Source organism: Pleurodeles waltl, chromosome 6, assembly GCF_031143425.1.
Source record: "Pleurodeles waltl isolate 20211129_DDA chromosome 6, aPleWal1.hap1.20221129, whole genome shotgun sequence".
NCBI classification, from domain to species: Eukaryota; Metazoa; Chordata; class Amphibia; order Caudata; family Salamandridae; genus Pleurodeles; species Pleurodeles waltl.
In genome coordinates, this window is record NC_090445.1 from 832,624,458 (window position 1) to 832,652,009 (window position 27,552).

Here is a 27,552-nt window from a genome sequence, read left to right on the forward strand (position 1 = left end):
TGCTTCTTGGATAAGTACCTCTGGCAGGACCTTGTTGGAAGCCCCGGCCGGTTGAGCATCCTCGAAATCGACCAGCCCCTCCAAAAAGTGGGTTGAACATTCTTTTAAGGGAAGACTGTGATTTATCCAATGAGGTAAAAGTGTTAACGAATTTTGCAATGTCTTTAACAAACTTGTCCCCAAAAAGTCATCCCTCGGCTAGAGGGACTGCTTCCGCCGAAGCCAAATCGGCTAACTGAGGGTCAGTACGTAGTAAGGCGGATTTTCTTCGTTCTGACGCTAAAGCGCAATTTGCATTGCTCAGGAAACATATTGCACGTTATGTCCACCCAGCCAGCACCTCCGGATGGATGGCCACACCAGTCTCCTGAGCCTGAAGAGCCAATTTGAGAATTTTTGCAAGGGGGCCAGATATGTCCATCAATTTGTCTTGTCAAGCCTTAAGGGCCCTGTCAATTCCTTTCTTTGGATCCTTGTTATACTTTTTAAGCAATGTCACCATAGTGTTATCAATCTCACGAGTGAGCGCCATTTTATGAGGTACATCTGGTTGCGGACACTCCGATCTCAATCTGGATCTTACTTCCTTCTCAAACCCTTTACGATAATGCAGATGCATATAATCCGCTACAGCCGTGGCAAGAGCCCAATCTGAAGACTTGGGAGGAATAATATCAGATGGCTCGAAGGAAAAAGGAGAGGGTGAGAAAGAAGAGGATAGTTTACGCTTCTTCGTGCGTTTCTTAGGCGGAGCGGTGTATGCGTGTGTAAATAGCCCAATTGGGCTATAAATGCACACGTCTCCTGGTGGGTAAAAAAAGGAAGCAATGCGACCCGGAAGTCAGGCAAGCCGTGCCTGACCTTCCGGTCGTTACCAGAGTATTGGTGTGCTCGTGTGCAGGAAAAAACAAAGCCGTGAAGCGGCAAAGTGAAGCAGCCCACCGCACGGCAAAGAAGAAAGAAAAATCAATAATCTGAGCCCCGGGGACGGCCCGTCCAAACCCTGTTGTGCGCTGGAGAGGCAGAAAATACATCGCTAATACAGACACGTGTGTAACAGGCGCGCAAAGCTAAAACAATAAAAGAAATTACGGGCGCAACACACACCCTAGAGCGTTAGATAAAGCAAGATGCGAGAAAGACAATTTAACTCCTAAACACCATTACAAATAACAAGATGCAAGTAAGCATAAATGGGAAGGCACTTATCTGACTGCGAAGCAGCAAAGAAAGAGGACGTCAGTTGATCCTCCCTTGTTTATAGACTATGTTGGTCTGCTATTGGTGGTCATGGGAGGCGTGGTTCAAAGCCTCTTTAATGTTTACTGTTTTCATTGGTTGCTGTTTTGAAGTAGTAAAGAACTGAGAAGCCTAATCGGAGCCTCCGGTCCTGACATAGAATCATGGTCACGTAACCACATAGTCAGCCCCTAAAGAGCATACCCACATGAAAACAGAACAGCAGAACGTAATGCGGTGTAACCATAAATTTAGCCCCTAGAGGGCATAGCGAATTACACATTTTCAGGCCAAGCAGGCCTACTAGAATAATATTACAAACAAGGCCCTTAAAACACAAACTACTTCCACCTGTAAAACAAAAGTTCCAGCCATGAGAGAGCTTTAAAAGATACTGAATGGTGGCAGGGGTTATTATTTGGGGTCTCCCCAACCTAGTATGAGGACCCAGAGATGACATAGACAGAAAGAGTGTGTCACGCTGATTGGTTTCGTGGTGGTTCCATTGTCCTAGGACCACCACAAGCTGAGTTATGGGCCAAAACGTTTGTAAAAGAAATGCTCCGCAAAGCATAATATGGCGAGTTTCCTGTGTGGAGTGAATATTGTAGCATCAGCTCTCCAGCTGTGCCAGGAGAGCCAGGTTGAGGATTTCTGTGTTTTTTTCTGTTTAAGATGCACCAGTTTGTATATTTTTAACTGCTAAACTTAAAGTGTAAAGAGGTTGGCTGATCGAGTTTGCGCTACATGAAACTTCACGTATGGAGGTGATATTCATGTAAAGCGCTCCTCCGATCGAGTTTGCGCTCTATGAAACTTAAAAAATAAATAAATTGCAGCCTTTGTGCGCAGACACCACAAAGAAACAGCGGCATGCCCAAAAACAAGGAAGAGGAAGAAACAACACACAGCCACCGAGTGTGAAGCGGAGAGGCAAACGAAAAAAGAAAAAAGTAGTGCATCACACCAAGGTTTATAGAGGATCGTGTAATAATCCATGTAACTGGGTCAGTCTCCAAGGTAGTAACAAAGCAGCCTCAAGACAGGACAAATGTAAAGCATTTACCCATGAAATCAAGGGAATTTTGAAAGGCAGGTCAAGGAACGAATGAAAGTGGTGGGTGTGAAATAGGCGAGGTGAAAGCCCACAGAAGTAGACTACAACATGTGAAAAACAGCCCATGCACGCTGCCTAGACACAACCTAAAAGGCCATCAAGTAGCCTAGAGTGCCTGAAGTTTTAAGGTGCTCTTGAACACTAGAACAGCGAGGAGCTGGAAAACATATGGGCAGAACTGAATGATCAAAAGCAGTCCTAACTGGGGGGTGACCAGGAGATAGAGAAGGGACTTTGGCTGTAGTGCCCGGAGGGTGAGTGACACAGTTGGGCTTCACTGAGGAATAAACCAGTAGCTCTCAAAGCTAGCTTTGGGGTAAAGTGAAGGGGTGCAGGGTGGATAATTGGGTGTGATAGAAACATGATCGGAATCTGCTGGGAATTGAAGAGCAGGTGATCGAGAGGATTTAGTTTGGTGCATCAAGCAGCTTTTGTCCAATCTCATACCATCTGCTATCCAGTTATCGAAAGAATGTGAAATACTTTTCTTCAATGAAGTATACATTATTGTGCATAACACCAGGTTCTCCCTCACCATTTTTGGCCATTATCAGTGCTACAACACTTTGTGAAAATCAAGTCCTTATTACCTTCTCTATCACCCCTTCAGCCAATCACAGGCACATTAAAGCATGCCACTAATATCAACTTCCAAGCTCATGCCTCTAGATCCTAGGGTGCAGGGCCAGTTGAAAGTGATTGAAATGGTGGGTACCAAGATGCTAATAAAGAGCACATCGCCCCAGCTCCGTGTTCTAAAGCTACCTTACAGCTTATCTGGAAACCATGCTAGAAGCACCCTACAACAATGAATGGAAGGGCTAAAATTTCCAAAGCCTAAGTGGAGGGGTAGAGTTGAGGGCAGGGAATGAAACGATTAAAAAAATGATCATGAAAAGAAACTGACAGAATTGCACACAAGGGGGAAATGGAGGGTGTGGGGACGGAAGGGTGACAAAAGGAGAATTAGAGGAAACATTTACACATAGGAATCCAGATGCCTTTAAGGCAAGATCGGAGCAAACCAAACAAAGAATTCAACCCCTGCTCGGTAGAAGTAGGAGTAAGCGAAGACAGAAACCTTGAGAAGTTGGGGGGTCTGACTCAATCCACCACCCTGTAGAAGAATCATTATATGTATTTATATAAATTCACAGGCACAAGCTATCACTATGCACCACGGGGAGAGGGGGATTTTGAGAAAGAGAGAGGTAATACCCCCTACCATTCACAAAAGGAGGGGACGTACACTATCTGGCATATCAGTACATAATTCACCCAGATGCTTTGTGGTAAATGCACTGCACAATAAGACTCACTTTAGGTGACATTTCTTAGTAATCACCATTTTTGGTGCAACCAGTGCTGTGTCTCTCTGGACAAGCATTTCAGGATATTTGTCCTTCTTCAATAGAGTGTAAGAACTTGAATATTGGGGGGTACTGACAACACTGCTGACAGTCTTCTCAGGTTTTTACACCACTCCCAGAACACAGGTGCATCCACAGCGCCTAACATTCATGTGGGTGCTACTATCACTATTCTGCCCTTAAATCAGAAGGAACTAGCTGTGGGTGAAAGTGGAAATACTGTTCCAAATCCTCCATCTCATGAAGGCTGAAGCAGATGGCACCACTTTGGATGGACCAAAATAAAATGATTTGGACCACACATCTTCCTACAAAGTGCAAGCTGATAACAAGCTATGCAACCTGCACATTTCTAATACATTTTTCAACTCAAAATGAGAGAAAATTCAATTGAGGTCACACTATGCTGTCATGCATAAATAACCTGATAAGACTTCTAGGTGCTCATACTGGATTTCTGCTACCAAGAATAAGGTCTATATAAAATACATTCACATTCTGCTTGATATCCTTGATTCAAGTAATTTGAAGATCTTTCTCAGTCCTTTCCTTCATGACTGATCCTGTTAAACATCCGTCCACCTGCCACTGGAGTTATGCTGACCGGCTGTGTTTGGTTGCTTCTTCACACTTCCCAGAGTGACTGAATGTGGTATATCTACCCTCCTGTAGCCATACAGCACCAGTCCCTCCTTCAGCCATTTATTGAACAGGGTCTCTGTTAGTGTTATCAGCCTCTTGGACTTGGCCCTTTTTGCAGGGTTATCTCCGAATGTTTTGTTTTCTTCCTCCTATTTTTATGACCTGTTTTTGTTGGCTATGTTCTCTGTCTAAAATATTTTGATGATTGGCGTATCTAATTTACTAGTAAGTACAGTGCACAGTGTATGCCCAGGGCCTGTAAATAAAAGGCTGCTAGTGGGCATGCAGCACTGATTGCGCCACACACACGAGTGGCCCTGTAAATATGTCTCAGGCCTGCCATTGCAGTGCCTGTGTGTGTAACTTTAAACTGCCATTTTGACCTGGCAAGTGCAACCACTTGCCAGGCCCAAACCTTCCCTTTTACTACATTTAAGTCACTCGTAACATAGGCCCAAGCAAGCCCCATGGGCAAGGGTGCAGTGTATCTAAAAGGTTGATCATGTACTGGTGTGTTTTATGTGTCCTGATGGTGAAATACTGCTCAATTTGTTTTTCACTATTGCAAGGCCTATCGCTCCCTTAGTGTAATATGGGGATTGTCTTGAAATATCTTTTAAGTGTAACGTCCCATTGGGAGCATATAGAGATGTCGAGTTTTGAGGTCTCTGAACTAACAATTTAAAAAGACATATTTTGGTGAAGTTGGCTTTTGAATTTTAAGTTTGAAAATGGGCATTTCCTTGCTTAACCATTCTGTGCCTCTGCCTGTCTGCGGAATACACGCCTGGGTCAGAATAACAGTTGGGCTGTTTGTGAATTCACTCTAGACAGTCACACAAAGGGATATGAGGAGTGCCCAGCATATCCTGATGGGTCTTCCTGAGCTAGAGTGGTGGGAGGAGCTGACACTGCACCTGAATAGGGCTGTGCCTGCCCTTACACAAAGAAATCTGTGATAACCTGGAGTGTGTCTGGGGCCAGGGCAGGGAAAGGTAGGGTCTTGTGCACCACAAAGACTTCTCTTTGATGTTTGCCTACTTCAGAGTCAGAAATGGGTATTAATACTGGACCTCTGACCCCATATAGTTAGAATCCTTCTGGATTGAGGACATTCTGCAAGGAGGAAGAGCTGGATGCTGCAGGAAGACTCCCCCACCACCGGTTGCTTCGCTGTGCTGCCATACTGCTTGCTGCTTCTGACCTGGGAGTGTAAGGACTGGACTTTGCTTTCTACATCCTGTTTCCAAAGGTTCTTCAAGGGCTTAGGCTGAGCTTGCCTCCTGTTAAGAAGTCTCAGGGACATCAAAGCCTTCATCTGCCAGCACCTGGGCTCTCTTGCTGGGAGTCCTGACTTGTCAAGTGGTGCCAAATCCAGTTCCTGAGCCCTTGGGAGTGAGTTCTGGTGCAACCAAGAAGAAACCAAGCACATTGATTCCAGAGCAACTTCGGAACCAGCGCTGTTGTCCGACTCCATGCCGCTGTCTGCACCACAGCCATGGTCCCCACTGAGTGCAACAACAGCGACCTGCAACGCAGGCCTTATGCCGCTACAGGGGCTCCGAAGTCCCGCCACAGCTTGAGTCCCGAGTGCTGTGTTACCGACGTCCGTGACACCCGACACCACCATAGCACCTCTGGCCCCGTGGTGTGATCGTGACACTGCAAGTTGACACCTTGCACCTTGACCTAGATTCATTAACCCTGCCGGGTCATGAGGAACTGACACTGTGCCACAAACGCCACATTACTGCCCCTGCAACCGTAAGGAACTGACGCCTCACCTTCCCTGCCTAGCAGTAGGGAACCAACACCTCACCTCCCCAGTAGCAGTAAAGAACCGACTCCACACTGGCTCCAGCGACGCCTCACCTCCCCGACTCCGTGCAACATCTTTGTTTCTCCATCGTTTTCCAAGGCATTGTACCTGGGTTCCGTGCGACTTTGTGCCTGGCCCGCACTCCCTCACGAGTGGTGTTGGACTGTTGGGAACTACTCCATCAAGACGCCATGGTAGCCCCAGTAGGAGCTATTGTGTTTCTAAGTGCTTTATTAAGATTCTACCTTTGAAAATTTGTACTTTTACTTGTGTATGTTGGATTTATGTTGTTTTAGTCTTGTTTTATTCAGATTTATGTTGGCTATTTTTTTAAACCAGTGTTGAGTCCTTTTGTGGTGTTTTCACTGTGTGTGGTTGTGTGTGTGCGTGTGCGTGTGTGTGTGTGTGTGTGTACACAAATACTTTACACATTTCCTCTGAGATTAGCCTGACTTCTTGTGCTAAGCTACCAAGTGGGTGGGCAGGGGTTATCTTAGCTGTGTGGCTCCCTTACCATGATTAAAGTGAGGGTCTCTACTTGGACAGGGTGCAAACCACTGCCAACTATAGACCCCATTTCAAATACAGCCCTTTCCAAGAGCTCTCCTTTGAGCTCTCTGACTCCACCACATGCCCAATGCTCCAGAAACAGTTGTCTTCAGGAATGAATGTGTCCACTCCCTTGTATTTTTGTTCCTCCTGCTGATCTTTGCCATCTATTTTTATGAGTAGTGGATACAAACATTATTCATTAATATTATATTTCCTGTTCCTCCTCCACAAAAACATCCTTCCTTTTCAAATCTCATGCTCCACTTTGGATGCCTATATGTCCCCAAAGCATCCATTTTTATCCTTATCCCTTTCGCTGAAGCTGCAGCTTGCACGCTTTGCATCATTGTGTTTTGCGATGTTGGTGGGCTGCCGAACTATAAAGAAGTCATTACCATGACAATGCACTGTGCTGGTTTGTAGAGTACTCTCCCTCAAAGCAGTTATGCTAGCAGGATAGAACGAAATGGGTTCAAATATAAGACAAAAGAAGCGATGGAATCATTGAGCATGCGTTTCTGCACTGCTGGAAGTGCCTGAGGCAGACTTCCATAATGAGTCAATTTTTGCCATAAAACTAGGGGGCAGCATCATAATAATCAGCACCCTCCTCCGTAATTAAAAAAAACTATCCCAATCTGCTGGGCCATATCCTGTGAGGAACAGACAACAATAAATTGTAGGTGGGTTGCAGTCTCTTTGGGCCTTGTCTGTGAGGTGTGCCTGGCGTCTTGATAACCAGCAAGCGAGAGACTTGTTAAATTCGGCAGTAAGCATGAAGCTATGTAGAGTGCTATGAAAAAGTAACATTGTGACAGGGAGAAATACATAACATATGTGTAACAGATTATTATTAAAAAACTGTTATCCTTGGACATAGCTTGCTTTTATTTTGTGTTTTACTTCATTTACTGCTCTTACATACCTAATCTTTGCACTTTAATGCTCATTTAACCAATCTTATTCCTTCGATACAGAATTACCAATTTTGGTGTTATGTTTTAGTTTGTCCCTTTGAGAACGTTTGCCTTCTATTTAAGGTACATTCTTTTTGTCCTTGCAAAATACCATCCTTGTTGTACTTATTTCTCCAGCGCTGACCTTTTCTTAAGTCTGCCTTCAGTTTTAGTCTGCAGAGGGGGCATATCATTATTCGGTTAGTAAGCTAAAAACTACCGGTCCCGGCCACCATTTTGGGGACCATTTGCAACACCACAAGACCGGACTCTAAGTTTCTAAAATATAAGATGAAAAAGCGTGGCTTCGAACTGCATCTATAATCTATAAACCTTGGCTACCTGTATCCTCTAATCTGGTTTCCTCTTTTTCTCCAGAATGCCAACACTTTTCTTATGCCATCTCACTTTGAAGAAGGAAAGGATAAATGTCCTTATGACCCATCCATAGGGTACACCGGTCTTATTATAGGTACGTAGAGCACAACATGTTTCCATTTTCGGCATGTGCCATTTTTTGTTAAAATCCACTTCCATATTTCCTAATTTCAAGTCCATTACGCGGTGCAAGGGGAAATGATGTAGTGTAAACTCCTCATGCAAATATTGGTGACTTACAGAAACAAAGTGTTTTGTCCATAGGTTCTGCCACACACTCTGAACAGGAAACTTGCACATGGTCAAATGCAAAGTGAAAATCTGTTTTGAATTCACTTGCTAACTTTAGTTTTTAAAATGGGGAATAGTTGCCCTTTTAGGGGAAATTGATAAATAGTATTTCCTCACGTTTGCACAGCAAAAGTCCTTGACTTGCACCAGCTGGAATCAGGATTAACAGGGAAAACGGGGACAGATGTTGGCCTTCTGTTTTGTGAAACACCAAACTGCTGAGAAATCTGTTCCTTTTTGGTTACATCTCTCAAAAAAGCAATAGTGGTGAGTATATTACTTGAATAATCTCAGCCACTGGTAATTAATGTCTCAGAGTACAATTCCAATCCATTGTTTCTTCACCCCCTGTGCCCCACTAGAGGGACACAGGCCTTATGCAAACTAGACTAGGTTTCACTCCAGAGGGATCAGTCCAGTCCGAAATTCCAGGTTTAGTGGGTTCCACATTATTTCAGCCTCCTCTGTAACTCTAATGGCACACTGGACTGCTATGAACTTAGGTCTGTCCTACGTAAGGACTCTCAGACAAATGAACTGATGGGAGGAATGCTTGAATTGATCTCAGCTACTAGCTATTTTTTTTGCACACTCTAGACCAGTGGTCTCCAAACTTTTTAATGCTGCACCCCCCCAGTGGAAAAACAAAAATAATTTGGGCCCCCCTCAGAATTCTTCACAATTATTTTATAAAGCTAGCAATGTTTACATGTGTCTAGACACATTTAAATATTGCAGCTAAGTACTGTTGCCTTTTTAAAAATGCAATAACATGTTTCTGCTTAAAACAAAACAATGTTATATGTGTAATGCTTATTTTGTCCAGAGCCTGGTGCCCCCCTGGGATCCCTTGAGGCCCCCATAGGGGGCCTGCCCCCCAGTTTGAAGAACCCTGCTCTAAACTGAGCCAGCCTCGTGCAAATCAGACTTGGTCCTGGTCAGCAGGATCACTTAAGTCAGAACTGTGAGGCCAGGTCACCTCTAGACAGGAACACAAAGAGCCTGGACTAGTTTAGACCTTAGTGTGTGCAGTCCACAATGTTTATCGCCTGCCGTTGGCCACTCTGTGGCCACTTCCATACATTCATGCAGTTTTTTGTGAATTACATGTAAAGCGAAGGCATAAAACGCACACTTAGGATGGCAATTAGTGCTTACATTTACTTATGCGACTCATGCACATTTTACAGCTTTGTAAATTACGCATCTGTGGTAGTATCAAGTAATTTCGTTATTATAGGCCTCTCTGTTTCCATTTATATAGTTCCTTTCTGTCCTGATGTGGTCAGTATCCCCTCTGTCTCTCTCCCTCCCAGTCGTTCATGCACCTCTGCCTCTTTAATTATGCTCAGCTAATGCTGTTTCCTTAAATTTTAAACACAATTTAATCCGTGTACAGTCAGCATACCAGACAGTGACTGTTCCCTGAGCTGCGTAAACAGAGATCGCCCATAGTGTATTTCTGGCTTAGAGTTCACGCACCTTACCTTTAATCTAGCAGTGAAGTGTGAGGCCTGCACCACAACATTGTAGGGCCCCCCGTCATGAGGGCTCAGCAGAGCGTTACTGTTTAATCCAAGGAACTAACAAACTATTCCATTTTTGCTTTCTCAGAAGGCGGGCTGTACACGGCCACAGGATACGAGTTTAAAAGATTTCCGGGCATCAGGCGCATCTTGAACCAGCAACTCTTGAAGACTGAAGACACGCCCCCTCTAGGCCTACACGGTAGGTTCCCGCTGCCTGCCGCTATTGCCTAACTGTGAAATATGTGTCTTCAGCCCACGCGTGAGGATGAAATGCCTGTGGTCAGCAGCCTGTCATTACAGAGCGCTCAAGCCTGCCCTGCCAGCGGCAGACGGTGGCTGGTGCTGCTCTCTCACATGCGTCATACCTGGCGGAGCGATTCATGAGGTAAAGCTAGGCAGCGCGGAAAGAAGCCAGAGTCGGTGCACTTTCTAGGAATGTCTACAATTGTGCACCATAAATTCTCTGGGCCAATGTGATCTTTCACCAGGATCGCATGCAGGTCTCCTGTCTCATGGAAGCATAAAAACAATAAAGCTTGTTGGCATATGGGCCTCCATTCCCACTCTGTCCTTTACTTCTCTGCTTTTAACTCACTGCCGCTAAATAGTTTCCAGCGTTTTACACTGTACAGGTCGCAACCAGTTACGCTTCTTCTATACGCAGCAGTGCTCTTAGAAGTTGCTGAGACTTGCACTAAAATGCACCGATCAAGAACTCACTTCTCTGGAGCTGTTAACATTCTGTTAGTTGGTGAACGTGTACAATAGCGCTTTAATAAAGTCCTTAATGGACGCAGAGGTGATGACTTCATAGGCCGTCTCTTTGTAGTGATTATTTGCTCCTTTCAATAGCATGACGCTCCTTAGAAATGCTCAACTGGTGTGGTATTCTATTGCATCCGTTTTACAGCACTCCACAGGTTCACATTTCATTAAATACCAGAGAGCACCACGAGCCTGCATTTATAGGACCCCAAAGTGCTTCTCTGTCCTGCCTTGTTTATACCAATGCCATACATTGAGATTGACAGAAATGACAGGCTTAGGGCCTCCTTCTGGAAACATGAAGAGCATCTCATGTGGACCGCTGTGGTACCCAGCATGTAAACGTGCTACCAGTGAAGGACATACATGAGGATGGTACGTTCACTAGGACCTTGCAACATTTTCTTGCCCTCAAATGGTTGCTACTACATTTTAACAGGAAGGTAATCTGGAAAATACTGGCTATTTCTGTGCATGTAATCAGCATTCAGCATACAGAGTGTTTTTAGGTCTGGCTTGATAGCACAAATGTCTGATTGGCATAATATTACCAGTTCGTTGGAAAAATAGCAGGAGCTTTGGCTCCACCCAGAACACCACCACTCTGTCACCTCCTGCCATTGGCTATTTGTTTTATCACTCCGAAGTGCATACATTACAATGCACTTGGGAATTATTTTACATCTGAAAAGTAAAGCGAGTTATCATGCTGTTTATCACATTCTGTTTTGTGTATTCTCCTTTATGCTTTGTATGCTTAACCAGTCATTGGTTTTCTACTTTTGCCTTCAGTATTGGCAAGGCCAAAAGGACGGGCTTTGGTATGACAAACAGTATTTATGCATGCAGTGGTGACTAATTTTGTTTACCTGCATTGCAACATTAAAGCCATGCCTGTTGATGTTGCCTGTGTTTAGTTTAAGTGGTTAATATCTAAATGACTTCCACCATTTTTTACAGACACATTGTATATAACAATGCATAGCTCATTGGTTATCCACCGCAAAGAATTGCACCGTGGGACAACATTGTGAGAAATAGTATCTACAGCCACAAAATGCTTCATCTGGTACCACCATCGCCAGCCCAGTGTTGGCTTACTTTGGATTGTAAACGTGCTTCCTTGCAGGGATCTTAAGGTCTTGTGCAAACAGATGATACAATTGATAACCTGCCAAGTATAAGTGGTTACTGTGTTAGCTGCTTCCACAGGATGTAAGACAGGGGCAGTGTAAGGTGCTTTGAAACACAGGCTGCATAGTTATCTACATTTCTTAGCTGGGTTTGCTAGGATCTTTGTTCAAGCCATGTTCACTAAAGGTTTAGAATTGGGCAAGTGATTACATTGGTGTGGGCTCCTCTTATTATCCCAGTAGGTTATTATGGGCAAATAACTTAATCACCAATACCTGAAATGGTAAATGAGGCTCAAAGCAAAATTGTAAATGTGTGATGTGTGTAGGGTATGTTTGTGTATGTGAGTGTGCATTTGTATGTTTGTATGTGAAACAGAGTTTCCGCCCGCTGGCCTAGGGGGAACAGGGCCTTAACATTGCAGCCGGCTCCTAATGGAGCCAGCGGCAAAGTGGCAGTGCAGTAGCACCAGTAGCGCATTCCGCTGCCCGTAATTCGAGCAGTGGAATGCGCGATGGGGCTCCCAGGGACCCCTCGAGTCCCCCATTCCATCAGCCTTTGCATGGCAGTGTGTACCGCCATGGACAGGCTGGCGGATGGGAACTCATAATCCCCAGGGCAGCGCTGCTTGCAGCTCTACCCTACCGGATTACAACCACCGGGACCGCCAGGCTGCAGGCTGGCGGTGTTAGTGGTTCGACCGTGGCGGCTCCTCCATGGTCATAATGTCGCAGACGGACCGCCACTTTGGTGGCTGTCCGACCGCGACCGTGACCCTGGCGGTCTACTTACTGCCAGGGTCATAATAACCCCCAAAGTGTCCTGTCTTAGCCACACCTACATAGGTGTTCTGGGCAGAGCATCTCATGTTCGAAATGCTTCTGCTGCAATAATATTTTCTTTAAACTGCTCTACATCTCCTTGGAGCCATGTCTGCACTATGTCAAAGCCTAAAATAAAACCTGTAAAAATGAAATGAGATCAATACAACTGAAGTGACTTGAAAAATCAGTGGCCCCGCTTATGAACAGAGCTTCCCGCTTGCCGCAGCTTTCAGTGCAGCTCACACCTCACAGTTTTTAGGGAGCACAACAAAAAGGTATTTGGTCAGCTCCGTGGGACTCCAGACCCCCGCCTTTCATTGTCCATGTAGGACTTTAGCAAGGAAGAAGAAGGGTTTACAATTGCAAGTGCATGTATGTCTACCCTATATTTGACTGTTAGATTTGCTGACAGAGCAATTCACTTTTATGTTGATGGGCCTCCTGCTAGTAAGAAACATGACTCAGTATGTAAGGCTGACCATGACTTGTAACATTAGCAATGATGACAGGTTTCTGTAAGGAAAGTCAAGTGTTATGCAAGATCCACACCGTTGTAATGTTATTTTGCTAAGTCTTGATCCGAGAACCAGTGTGGGTAGTGTCCTTTTAATGGATGTAATTGCTGTACACAGATGCTGACTTTGTGACGTCGGTACTGGTCCAGGAAAGTGAGATTGGAGACGATGACAAGATTTACTACTTCTTCAATGAGAAAGCAGGAGAAGAGAGTGCCTCCTTCGTTGACAAGACTATGGTTGCAAGAGTGGCTCGAGTTTGCAAGGTAAGGTAGTGCGAGCGGCCATTATTGAGTTGTTCTGACAGCAACGGTGAAAGACATGTAAAGGACATAACCGTTAGTCTGACACATGCATGCAGAGGCCGACCCAGGCAGCAGGCACACTGCAAAACCACAGGTTTCAATGAAATAATTTAACTAGTTCTCTAAATGGGCTTGTCCTAACAGGGTCTCGGCACCAGAGTACCATTTGTTGTGGCAGGTCCAGGTACTATTAACAAACAGACCAGTATTTCCCAGCAAAAAGTGGCCATTTCGATGCAGATGGTGGGACTGAAGTTAGAGCATGTATTGCACTACAATTGGACTCCAGTAAGCCTAGGCCAGCTGGGTTTATGTAGACACAGGTGCCAAAAGCAGAACTGTCCCCTTCCAGGCTTCCTCCTTGAGTTGTCACATTAATGTGGGATGATGTTTTATTTACTTTAGGTTACTGTCTCATGCAACCGCGGTGAGCTTACAATATGTGTGACCTAGGTGACCTCGGAGGAAGGAGGGGTGGTATAAATTGAGAACTGTAGTAGTTACAAGCTTTACATAATTTATGGTCACCTTGAAGTCAGGATTTGCGCATAGGCTTTTACAAAGTTTTACTCCATAAATGAGAACAACCCACATATTTCCACCCATGGCCGCAGCATAGGGCGGGAAATACTATGTCTCATAGACAGATGCCTGCGTTAGGAAGTATTCAGCCTGATTCTTGTAATCATTAGGTGTATGTTTCTCCAGTGCCCTAGCTCATGGTTATATGGACCTCAAACCTTTTACTAAACTCTTTATTATTGCTGCTTAGGGACACAATTGTAAACCAAAAGCTGCTCAATAGAACGAAGGGTGAAACTGGTAAATTCCCAGAAGTGTGTGACCATCTAACCTTACTTGTGTCTCTTGTATGTGTGTTTACACAGTTTGGCAACATAGAATGAAAGCATGTATGTGGGACTTTGATTCTGTGAGAAGCTGCAGCCCCATGCATCTCTCCCTCCCTTTGGGCAGATTACCATAATCCGGGAACACTATGGGGGTCATTCTGACCCCGGCGGTCCGAGGCCGCCAGGGCCAGGGTCGGCGGGAGCACCGCTGACAGACCGGCGGTGCCCCGCAGGGCATTCTGACCGCGGCGGTTCAGCCGCGGTCAGATGCGGGAAACCGGCGGTCTTCGCCGGTTTCCCGCGCTCCGCCGCCATGGGGATTCAGACACCCCCTACCGCCATCCTGTTCATGGCGGGAAACCCGCCATGAACAGGATGGCGGTAGGGGGTGCCGCGGGGCCCCTGGGGGCCCCTGCAGTGCCCATGCCAATGCCCGTAAGAGGGCCCCGCAAAGTATTTCAGTGTCTGCTTTGCAGACACTGAAATACGCGACGGGTGCAACTGCACCCGTCGCACCCCTGCAACTACGCCGGCTCAATTCTGAGCTGGCGTCCTCGTTGCAGGGGCATTTCTGCTGGGCCGGCGGGCGCTCTTTTGGAGAGCGCCCGCCGGCCCAGCGGAAATGTCTGAATGCCGCCGCGGTCTTTTGACCGCGGTGCGGTCATTCGGCGGCGGAACCTTGGCGGACAGCCTCCGCCGTCCGCCAAGGTCTAATTCAGGCCCTATGTCTCCCATGGTTGGAAAAGCGAGCGGTCTGGTGGGGCGGCGACGACAACTGTTTCTCCCTAATATGGGATGACGGTGTTCATCTTCTAATTACTTCCAGGAAAAGGCTGATATTGCGTCGTTAATTCTCCCTGAAGTTGTTTTTAAAGCCCTCCTACTTAACAAGTCAAGCATCAGGCATTTTGATGCTGGTTGCCTTGCCTATGGTTCCTCACCCATTGCAAGCGCCAGGGAGTTGCGCTTGGAATTGCTGAGCTGAGAAGAGGACACAGGCTGCTCTCCGCAGTGACCTCCTCAGCCATCGAGAGGGCTGTGTCGCTCTATATTTACGTTTATCGCTCCTCTGCTGTGGCCAGGAGGCTCATAATATGGAAGGAACACATTTTGTTATGTTCCAGGACTTTTTGACTGTCATAATTTTAAAGTTGACACAACTTCAATAATCTTGATTGTCCGCTGCTGGTCATGTCCTACCTTTAAACAACAGCCATGGGACGTTTTGTGTTGTTTTAGTAGCCTCTGCTTGTCCTGTGGTGAGTGCGGGAGGGCTGCAACATCAGCATGATCCACAGCCGTGTCGCCCTTATTTTTCAATGAAAAACATAATTTAAAGTACAGAGTGCTTACTCTGAAGGCAAAAGTGACATTATTTGTTGAGACGTTCCGAATCTTATAATTCCAAAGGAATGTTTTGTGGGTGATCAGTTTCCTTTGTGTGAATGCACAGAGGGGTTCACCTAGCTGTTGCATAATTCCAAAATTACAGCATAATCACCTTATGGCTCAGGGACAGATGTGCAAGCTAGCAAATTCACCACAGGAACCAAACCACTGCTAAGCCAGGGGTCTCGCTTGGCTCTAATGTTCAAAATACTAGCCAAGCCATAGAGGAATTGATATGTAAATAGGATGCCATTCCATTGCTTTAATACTTGAGCTCTTTCAATTTTCTACATTATGTTTTACATTTAGTACAGTAGATTATATTTCTGCCTTAAAGGGCATTTATTAAAAGGAAACATTTCTAAATATAAATTTACAAAGAAAATGCTTCCCGAATGTCCTGACAATGTTGCCATGAGTGAGTCAAGAGAGAGTGTAATGCGTGATGTGCACTATATAAATTACCAACATTTTTAAAACTGTGCATGGATCTAGGTATTCCCCACCCGGGGCTCAACAATATGTCCCTTTCTCTGCAACATCTCCCTTAGCCCTTTTCTTGGATTGAGTCACTCTTTCGTGGTGTCTTATTTCGCCTATGCAGATGACATACAGATCATCTTCAAGTTCAAGGCCTTGATAACACTATGGCATCAGGTTGCCATCTATCTTACACTCTAGGCATACACATCATACACATCTAGGGCAAATCGAAAACCTTCATAAGTAGAAACTAATCATTGGCACAATATGTCCCAGCCTGGCCTGCAGACACAGATGAAGTACACTTAACCCCTTCGCTGCCAGGCCTTTTCCCCTCCTGTGCCGAGCCTTTTTTTGACTATTTGGGGCAGGTACGCTCAGGCCCTCATAACTTTTTGTTCACATAAGCTACCCATGCCAAATTTGCGTCCTTTTTTTCCAACATCCTATGGATTTCTAGAGGTACCCAGACTTTGTGGGTTCCCCTGAAGGAGACCAAGAAATTAGCCAAAATACAGCGAAAAGTTCGTTTTTTTTTAAAAAAAAAAAAGGAAAAAAGGGCTGCAGAAGGTGGCTTGTGTTTTTTCCCCTGAAAATAGCATCAACAAAGGGTTTGCAGTGGTAAGATCACTATCTTCACAGCTTTCAGGAACAGGCAGACTTGAATTAGAAAACCCAATTTTTCAACACAATTTTGACATTTTACTGGGACATACCCCATTTTTACAATTTTTTGTGCTTTCAGCCTCCTTCTAGTTAGTGGCCAAAATGGGTGAGAAACCAATGCTAGATCCCAGAAAGCTAAACATTCCTGAAAAGTAGACAAAAATCTGAATTCAGCAAGGGGTCATTTGTGTAGATCCTACAAGTGTTTCCTACAGAAAATAACAGCTGAAATAAAAGAATATTGAAATTGAGGTGAAAAAAACAGCCATTTTTCTCCACGTTTTACTCTGTAACTTTTTCCTGTGATGTCCGATTTTTGAAAGCAATCTACTGTTACGTCTGCTGGACTCTTCTGGTTGCAGGGATATATAGGGCTTGTAGGCTCATCAACAACCCTAGGTACCCAATTTATTTGCTGAAATATAAAAAATGAAAAATAAGTATCAAGAAAACCTTTGTATTTCCAAAATGGCCACAAGATAAGGTGTTGAGAAGCAGGGGTTATTTGCACATCTCTGAATTTAGGGTGCCCATACTAGCATGTGAATTACAGGGCATTTCTCAAATAGATGTCTTTTTTACACACTGTCTTACATTTGGAAGGAAAAATGTGGAGGAAGACAAGGGGCAATAACACTTGTTTTGCTATTCTATGTTCCCCTATGTCTCCCAATAAAAATGGTACCTCACTTGCGTGGGTAGGCCTAGCGCCCGCAAAAGGAAATGCCCCAAAACACAACGTGGACACATCACATTTTCACAAAGAAAACAGAGCTGTTTTTTACAAAGTGCCTAGCTGTGGACTTTGGCCTGTAGCTCAGCTGGCACCTAGGGAAACCTAGCAAACCTGCACAGTTTTGAAAACTAGACAACCTAGGGGAATCCAAGATGGGGTGACTTGTGGGGCTCTGACCAGGTTCTGTTACCCAGAATCCTTTGCAAACCTCGAAATTTGCCCAAATAAACACTTTTTCCTCTCATTTCGGTGACAGAAAGTTCTGGAATCTGAGAGGAGCCACACATTTCCTTCCACCCAGCGTTCCCTCAAGTCACCCGATAAAAATGGTACCTCACTTGTGTGGGTAGGCCTAGCGCCCGCAAAAGGAAGTGCCCCAAAACACAACGTGAACACATCACATTTTCACAAAGAAAACAGAGCTGTTTTTTACAAAGTACCTAGCTGTGGATTTTGGCCTGTAGCTCAGCCGGCACCTAGGGAAACCTAGCAAACCTGCGCAGTTTTGAAAACTAGACACCTAGGGGAATCCAAGATGGGGTGACTTGTGGGGCTCTGACCAGGTTCTGTTACCCAGAATCCTTTGGAAACTTCAAAAATTGGCCCAAAAATACTTTTTCCTCTCATTTCAGTGGCAGAAAGTTCTGGAATCTGAGAGGAGCCACAAATTTCCTTCCACCCAGCGTTCCCTCAAGTCTCCCGATAAAAATGGTACCTCACTTGTGTGGGTAGGTCTAGCGCCCGCGAAAGGAAATGCCCCAAAACACAACGTGGACACATCACATTTTCACAAAGAAAACAGATCTGTTTTTTACAAAGTACCTACCTGTGGATTTTGGCCTGTAGCTCAGCTGGCACCTAGGGAAACCTAGCAAACCTGCACAGTTTTGAATACTAGACACCTAGGGGAATCTAAGATGGGTTGACTTGTGGGGCTCTGACCAGGTTCTGTTACCCAGAATCCTGCGCAAACCTCAAAATGTGGCCAAAAAAACACTTTTCCCTCTCATTTTGGTTAAAGAAAGTTCTGGAATCTGAGAGGAGCCACAAATTTCCTTCCACCCAGCGTTCCCCCAAGTCTCCCGATAAAAATGGTACCTCACTTTTGTGGGTAGGCCTACTGTCCGTGAAAAAAGTGCCCCAAAACACTATCTGGACACATCAAAATTATCAAAAACAAAACTACCTGTTTCGCGGGGGGCACCTGCGTTTTTGGTCCTGGGCTCAGCAGCTATCTAGGGAAACCTACCAATCCCAGACATTTCTGAAAACACCCGAGGGAGTCCAGGGACGTGTGACTTGCATGGATCCCCCAATGTTTTCTTACTCAGAATCCTCAGCAAACCTCAAATTTAGCTAAAAAATCAAATTTTTCCAACATTTCTGTGTGCGATTACCGCACTGGGACCAATTTCATACCACTCAACGTTCCCCTCAGTCCCTCGGTAAAAATGATACCACATTTGTGTAGGTGGGCCAAGTGCTTGTGAAAGGGAAGAGCCAAAAACATGTCGATATTGAGGGGGAACTAAAGGGGGTCCAAAAGGGCAGTTTGCAAAAAAACATTTTTAGGCTGACAAGTGCAGCAGAATTTTTATTGGTATAGATGAGACAATGTTGGGTGGTAGGAATTTTGTGGATTCCTGCAGATTCCGGAAGGTTCCATCACAAAAAACATGGGAAAAATGTGTCATTTCCAGCCAAGTTGGAGGTTTGCAGGGCATTGTGGGTACGAAAATGGTGCGGGTGCATGTGAAACACACTACCCTGGAATCACCCAGATGTTTAGTTTTCAGATGTGGCTAGGTCTTGTGGATTTTTCTACATGGCAGCGTCCCAAAGTCCATAAAGTGTACCCCTCACCATTCCAAGTGGGGCGATTTTGAGAGTTAGCCAAGCTCTCATGGGGCAAATGTAAAACCAATACCCAAAATAATCAAAAGTCTTCTTGCTTGCTGTGGGATAAGATGTTTTAGAGTGTGGGGAGAGCTGAAAGACTGTTACTCCCTTCAGTTGGGGTGGGGGCATAACCAGGCCCATACTGGTTGGTAGCCACCACCCCAATATATATATATATATATTTTTTTTTTTTAATTCCCTGGCATCTAGTAGACTTTCTGCCCGCCCGGGGTGTGGATCAGGGGTAATTGCCCCATCTGCCCACTGGTGGGGAGAACAACTTAGGCCCCATTTATTTGGGGTGGGGGTATGGCCATACCCCCACCCTCTTATTTTGGAGAAAAAAAACTTCCCTGGTCTCTGGTGTGCTTTCTGCCCCCCCTTGGGGGCAGATGGGCCTTCCAAACATAGTCCCATCTGCCCCCAAGGGGGGTAGATATGGCCAACAGTAATGTGCCCCCATGGGGAGCGACCCTTACCCAAGGGACTGCATCCCTAAAGAAAACACACGCATACACACCAATCCCTGGTGCCTAAGTGGTTTCTGCCACCCTTGGGGGCACATTGGCCTAACAAAAATCGGCCAATCTGCCCCCAAAGGGGGCAGAAATGGTCTAAATACAATTTGCCCCTCACGGGAGCGACACTTGCCTAAGGGGTCGCTTCCCACCTCTAAAAAACAAACTAAAAAACTAAAAAAATAATTCCCTGGTGCCAAGACGTTTCTTCCCCCCGCCTGGTGGCAGATTGGCCTAACAAAAATAGGCCGATCTGCCTCCAGGGGGGGCAGAAATGACCTAAAATAAATGTGCCCCTCCTCCCCCCAGGGACTCCCCATCTCTAAAAAAACAAAAAACAAAAGAAACAAAAAATTATCCCTGGCGCCTAGAGGTTTCTGCCCCCCTTGGGGGCAGATCGACCTAACAAAAATTGGCCAATCTGCCCCCAAAGGGGGCGGAAATGTTCTAAATACAATTTGCCCCCCCGGGGAGCGACCCTTGCCTAACGGGTCACTCCCTATCTCTAAAAAATCTAACCCAAAAAAATTATCCCTGGCGCCTAGAGGTTTCTGCCCCCCCGGTGACAGATTGGCCTAACAACAATACGCCGATCTGCCCCCGGAGAGGCAGAAATGGCCTAAAATAAATTTGCCCCCCTCGGGAGTGACCCTTGCCTAAGGGGTCGCTCCCCTTGCGTGAAATTTGCGTTAAAAAAAACCTCCCCGGTGTCTAGTGGTTTCTGCCCCCCTTGGGGGCAGATTGGCCTCATAAAAATAGGCCAATCCGCCCCCAAGGGGGGCAGAAATGGCTTAAATATAATTTGCCTCCCAGGGGAGTGACCCTTGCCTAACGGGTCGCTCCCCACCTCTAAAAAAAAAAAAAAAATGATCCCTGGCGCCTAGAGGTTTCTGCCCAATAGGCCGATCTGCCCCCAGGAGGGGCAGAAAAGGCCTTGAGAAAAAATGGCGTTGCCCAAGGGGTCGCTCCCCTCATGCCCTTTTCCTTTTATAAAATAATCCCTGGTTTCTAGTGGGCATGTCGAAAGCCAGATTGCTTTACAATCCGGGTTTTGAAATGCCTCTCAGGGCCCGCATCACATGATCGGAAGAGAAATGCTGAGTATTTCTCTTCCGATCGCGCTGGAAGCTGAGCTTCCAGCGTGATGGGAGGCGGCCTCTGTGAGGTCAGCGCGCGATTGCGCACTGATGTCATGGGGGGGTCGGGTGGAAGGGGAAGGGCTTCCCCTTCCATCCCTGCCTTTTGGAGGGGCGGGAGGGAAGACCGCAGAGGGAGCGCTAGAGCTCCCTCTGAGCTCTGTGCCCCGGACGTAATGGTTACGTCCTGGGCACACGAGCACTGTGCCGCAGGACGTAACCGTTACGTCCGCAGCACAGAAGCGGTTAAAATGCCTAGAAGTAATTATTCTTGATGATCCTACTCTGGAACCACAGTGAAAAAAGAGTGTGCTCGGAAAACTATGACAGATATTCTCCTACCTAAAGTTCTCCAACAGAGTTCAAGCCTATGTCATGTCTCTCCATGGTCTATTCCAAGGGACCCAGAAGTGTCCCCTAGACAAATTACAGTGTGTGGAAGGCTATTGCTATACTTGAAAGCCTAGGATCACATTACCCCAGACTTCGTAACCCTGCACTGGCTTTCATTGTGTTGCTGGATCACTTTCAAAACAATCTGCATAACAGAGAGAGCACTGCATGGAATGGTTCCAAAATTCCTTAACATAACTTTGAGACCCACCACCCTACAGTAAGCCTCCAATTCAACACTCTTAAAATTGAAAGTGCCATGTTTAGATACATCCAGACTCAGAGTTCTCTCTTTCTCTGTCCAAGCCAGCAAACTGTGCAATTCCTCTCCACCTAGAGAAGAAACCTACAAAACCACTTTGCTTTCCTGAAGGCAGTAAAAATGTAGCTGTTTACATGTCCTCCTTTAAGAGATATTTAATCAACCCATTACAACCACAAAACAACTGAATGGAACCACTATGGAAATGACTGGATAGTTCACCCTCCAGGTTAGAGCTCATCAGTTCAGGTATGTTCTACTAAACCTTAATATTCAGAGCAAGGTTGAGGCACACAGTTGTGTTTTTATTAGCTATTTCAGCTTCTTCTGTTCTCACTTTATGATATTATGCTGCATAATGTTGAGGGGACTCCGCACAACAGAGAAAATAGCACATAAGACAAATCATTTCAACACATTCCTCATGTAATAGTTATTTATTTAGGGGCTTTTCAAAGTGCTACAGGCCACCTCGACCACTCCATGCTGGTGAAACTACAATACAAAGAAATAACAATGAGAGGTCAGATAACTTGAGTGTACGAGTCAGGCAGATGTGGAGATGTGACATTCTTAAATTGCTCCAGTGACAAAGGGCCTCATTTCAAGTTTGGGAGATGGGATTACTCCGTCCCAAAAGTGACGGATATCCCGCTGGCCGAATTACAAGTTCCATTATATCCTATGGAACTTGTAAAATGGCGGACAGGATATCTGTCATGTTTGGGACGGAGTAATCCCCTCCGCCAAGGTCGTAATCAGGCCCAATATTAGGCTTTGTTGAAAGCCTGTCCGAAATGTTAAGCTTTAAGGAGTTTTCTGAACTCCTGGTTACAAGCTTCCATTAGGAATTTAGGCCGAGGCTTTTCCAAAGTTTCCGGCCCAGAACCTTCAAGGGTCTTCTTCCACACTTTAATCTCTTAGAAGAACAAAGATCCTAGGAGGATTGTTGGTTCTTGTTTTGGGTCCAGTGGCAAGGGCGTAACAAAAGCCCCCGCAGCTCCTGCGGTGCGGTGGGACCAAGAGCTCCAGTGGGCCCCCTCACTACAGTACTGTGGCCTGAGAGCTCTTGCGTGAGTCTGGAAGGGGGGCCATGCATGTCATGTGCAGTGGGGGCCCTCAAGTTTTGTTATGCCCATGCCCAGTGACATGGCAACCTCTGAAAGCAGCCAGTCTGTTTGCCCACTATGCCTTGTGCATGATGCATAGCGTTTTTCACTTAATTCTGATTGAACCAGGTACCAATGATGAGCTTTCATTGCAGACTTAATATGGTTCTACTTCCGTACGTGCAGAGCAGTATAGACAATGTCACAAGAGCGCAGATGAGCCATGACCCATACTTGTGTCATCTCGATGCAGTGATCAGTTTAGGAAACATTAGGATTTTCCAGAGCTGTTGGAGAGCTAGACATTAGCCCCCTTTACCACTGTGTTGATGTGTGGAGTACAGTGATCCCTAGGATACCGTCGTTTGAATGATGAGGAAGGGCAGTCCGGGTTAGGAAACAAGTTTTAAGGAAGTCTCTGAGCCCTCCCATCCTATGATTAGAGTTTATGTTTGATCCATTCAGATGCACCATTCCTTCATCCAAATGAAGATATGGTTTAGCCTCTCATTATGGTCATTGGAGGTGCATGAAACCACCCTCGTATCAAGTGCATCACTGCAGCCAACTTACTGCCTACATTGCCTGGGCTGTCATTTTAAATGTTCTCTGTAGTATCAGCTGCATCAATGTAACACATTGCCCCACCCCCTTTATCTATAAAAGGTTATGCGCATGGTGTACATTAATACATGCAGTGCACCTCGTGCGGTATGATTGTGGACGCCGGAGTTACGCACACTGTGACGTCTGCAGCTGGTGCAGTTTGTGGTACGTGGCTGTCTCAGGTTTGTCTCGCATTAGAGGATTGCTGTGGATCAAACAGCTGAGATGAGTTTTACAGGAATGCGGACAAGAGACATTAACACTGACATGTCCCAAGCCACCTTTACTGTTGCACGTCAGACACCGAGGGGAACAGTGACGTCGACTCCCTCCGCATGGGCCGGGATAAGCGGAAGCGTGCCGGAAAATGATAACATGTAGGGACATGGACTTTAGTGTCTGCACACAGCTGTTTATGTCTCCCACTGCCCTGTTTACATGAAAGAGACGTCGGTTTCGACATTTCGTGGAAAACGCGGAGCAAATGTTTGCTTGCCTTATCTCTGAGCTTTGGATTTCATTTTCGTGTGATGCATTTCACAACCCAAGATCAGTGTGCCAAGAGGACTGGTGCTCTGTGAGTGACCCAGCTCTCCGACTGCTGATTCTTAAAAAACAAGTCACATTTCACGTATTTGGTGCAAACACCATTCAAGTGATGGCCCACGTTTTGCGAGCAGAGCCCAAGGAAACACCAAGAGAGACTCGGGTAACCGATGCCAGGTGCGTAGTTCACCAAGTCCTGTTTTTTATTTGCATTGTTAGGCCTGTAGTTCAAAGGGCCAGTGAAACGATTCTACCTAGGGAAAGTCACGTTTTGCCCACAGTTCTACACAAACAGTCAACGCTTGTTGATTGAAGGTGAAATTGGAGCATCAACTATCCTGTGTGATTGGCCTATGTGGCCACCTAGTTTTCTCTTGTCCTGCGACTCTGCTTGCAAGTCCTTAAAGTAGCAGTACGGGAAAATGACTAGTTTAAACAAATAACCAGGACTCATCCTAACATGAGTTTGGGTTTATTCAGGACCAAAAAGTGCTGTAGAATATCCGTGCTAATAAACGTGGAAATAAACTGATTCAACGACGAATTTTATTGAAAATATGGGACAATTGTGCTTGCTCCATGTCTGTTTTTAGGAAGACACAGATGATGGAAACTTTACTTTTGCCATTCTCACTGAAAACAAGACCACAGATTTATTGATTGCAGTTTTAGTTCTGACGATGCAGACCTATAAAACATTGGCCATACTTCTCTTTTGAAGGAATCACGTCCCTTACCTGAGGTTGAGCAGCAAAAATCAGTTACATTTTTCAAAACTCCTTCCAGATGGAGCCCCTCTGGATTAGACTAAAAAAGTCACAATTAAAAATAATATCTTGCATATTGTGGAAATCCAAGAGATCCTCAGCAGGCACCCGTGCAGGAAATACAATCATGTTTGGAAACGTGGTACATCTAAGTAACGAAGAGCTAGAGCTAAGAATGGTGCAATTCTCGTTTAGCACACCGTAGTGTGTTCTGCCTCTTTATACAAGCTATACTATGGCGTAACTACCTTGTCAGACATAAACACACAGAGGTGCCTATTTATGAAACAACAGGCACAAGTAGAAAGCAAACAGAAATACAGACAGTGGTAGTTGGGCATTGTGGCTGGAAAGTACAGTCATCACATATTGGTAAAAGCTATGTGATACTCTAGGAATACTGCTGGTATGACATAACTATTTGGATTCCACGTGAGAAACCAGGCACATCACAGGAAACACATATGTTATTCCATTACTGTCTTTTAGATACTGGTCCAGAAATCGGATTATCCAGAGTTTTCCTAGTGTCATGTTCTTCAAGCTTATACCTCTCAGATTTCTTTACCAAAGAAACCTTGGATGAGTCTCATATTACTGTTTTTCTGTATTTGTGGCACAGCCATTTCTTGATTTCCCAATAATGGTTTACTCCTTCTTTGTGACACCATTGGAACCTTCTAAGAATTGTATTAGAATCACTAAGTAGAAAACACTACTGGATGCCGTGTCATTATGAGCTGGGAGATACTATTTCATGGTACAAAAGGCTGGTATATCTTATCCCACAGCTGTGTCATGATAAGCTTGGAGATGATGCTCTATTCAATAATATGCCACACTGCGTCTTAATTCACTGAACAATTCTTCTGGACACATAAAAAAAATGTCAGGAATGTTACATCATCCTTCCACTAACATGATATGGTATTTCGATCTGAGTGATGCATCATCATCCTTGTTGATGCGTTGAGAACTTGTTCCTTTAAAGAGTAGAATACAGACTGTAATCCACTAAGGAAACATCTATGTCACCATCTCATGATAGGTTGAATAAATACAATTTAGAAAATATTTGGAGTGATGCAGGTGGAAATTTAGCCACGCAGAAACACATAGACCATTCTGATTTATAGGTAAGATATGTAAAATTCAACTGTTCAGATGAAAATTCCCTCAGTCTTTTTTTGACAAGGATCTCAATCTTGATCTCAAGATGAAAGGCTCAAAATGACCCCCCCCCCTCCTAATCGGTCTCAATCCTCAGTTGTTGTAAAGATAGCAAAAGTAGGTACTTCAGGCATGAGGTGGTGGGTATCTGACGATGTGTGATGAGTTGTAGAAATGCTGGAATAGTAAAACTTTTCTTAACTTTTTGCTTAAAATTTACAATGCGCTTTTGTCAAAGCAATGTATAGTGAGTGGATAATGGTTACAAAATTGTGCAGAAAGCAAATGGACGTAATATCATTGTATTAGGAAGTGGTAAGTAAGAGAAGATGTTGAGAATGATTTGCAGGAGCAGAAAGGACAAAGACTAGCAGAGAGATTCATTGCTTCTAGTCCAGGAGAACAAAGGTATGAAAACGACACTGGCCAAAACGTGGACGAGGGGAGACAAGACAAGGGCTGGAAGAGGAAAGCAGATAACAGCCATACACCAAGACATGCACGAAGGACAACATCAAAGCTGCCCTTATATTGGTGCTCTGCTAATATAAAAAAAATCAGCAAAAGTCGAACCAACCATTTATCTATCTTGGCCGTTTTGAACTTTGCAGCTGACTAATAATAAATGGTTTCAGCTCGATCCAGTTATTGCCATATCCGTTTTCGGGCCACTGAACTGTTGTGTAGAAACCTCCCACTTATTGTAGCTGCACGCATCAACTGATTATTTTATTTAAAAAAAAAATATATATATATATATATATATTTATATATTTCGCCCTGGGGTAGCTCCGGTTAAGGGCCTTAATATGTCCAAAAGCCTGTAAGTCTCAGCTAGTTCCAGCCAAAGACGATTGCAACTGGTAACTTAGATATTCGACCATTGGTGATTTCTCTTGAAACCGTGGCTCATGGTGACCCACAGGAATGGCATTGTCCACTAACGCTTGACAAGGTCACATCAATGTTTACAGCCTTCATTTTGCTTTCAAAACACGTCGGAAACAAGCTGAGACATGACTATTGATAGGAATCCCTTCATACAAATTAATCGAGTATCTTTACCTTGCCACCCCGCCAAATGCCTCTCCAGACATACCTATTAATACAAGAGGCACCATGGCAACATTCATGACCATACGCTGCTCCATAGTCCGATTTTGTGGCTGTTAATGTATTATTTCTTATTTGTTCCTAATAGAATAACAAAAGTCATTTCATTTCGTTTTAATTAGAACCAAAAATTATATTTTTGTGGTTTGGGCACCTTTGGCATGTTTACTAGACAAATGAATTCCCCTAGAGCGCTCTTATTCCTTCTTGAAGTCTTTAAAATATCCTCTCTCGGATACTGTATGGAGTTTGCACTCATGTATGTTTCTGTACCACTAGGGAGCAACTTATCTCTCAGTCCTGCAAAATTCTGGAATGTAAATATTCAGGAAAACGACTGCAAAATTATTGATGACAATTATCTAATCTAACCGTTTTTATATTAGATTTAAGCACATTTTAGGTATCAAACTGAGAAAAATCTGGTTTGTCCAGTCTCCGGTCAAATATTGCAAACATGGTGCCATCTATC

General features: G+C 44.9%; 1 protein-coding gene across 2 annotated transcripts in view; it reads left to right on the forward strand.

The window, feature by feature from the left end:
• SEMA4G (semaphorin 4G) overlaps window positions 1-27,552 on the forward strand; it is a 516,826-nt gene that overhangs the window by 307,440 nt on the left and 181,834 nt on the right. For both annotated transcript variants that reach the window (XM_069239519.1, XM_069239518.1), the window contains 3 exons: window positions 8,074-8,167; window positions 9,979-10,092; window positions 13,249-13,397. In XM_069239519.1, the coding sequence (XP_069095620.1) occupies window positions 8,074-8,167; window positions 9,979-10,092; window positions 13,249-13,397 (357 nt within the window). The remainder of the gene's footprint in view (window positions 1-8,073; window positions 8,168-9,978; window positions 10,093-13,248; window positions 13,398-27,552) is intronic.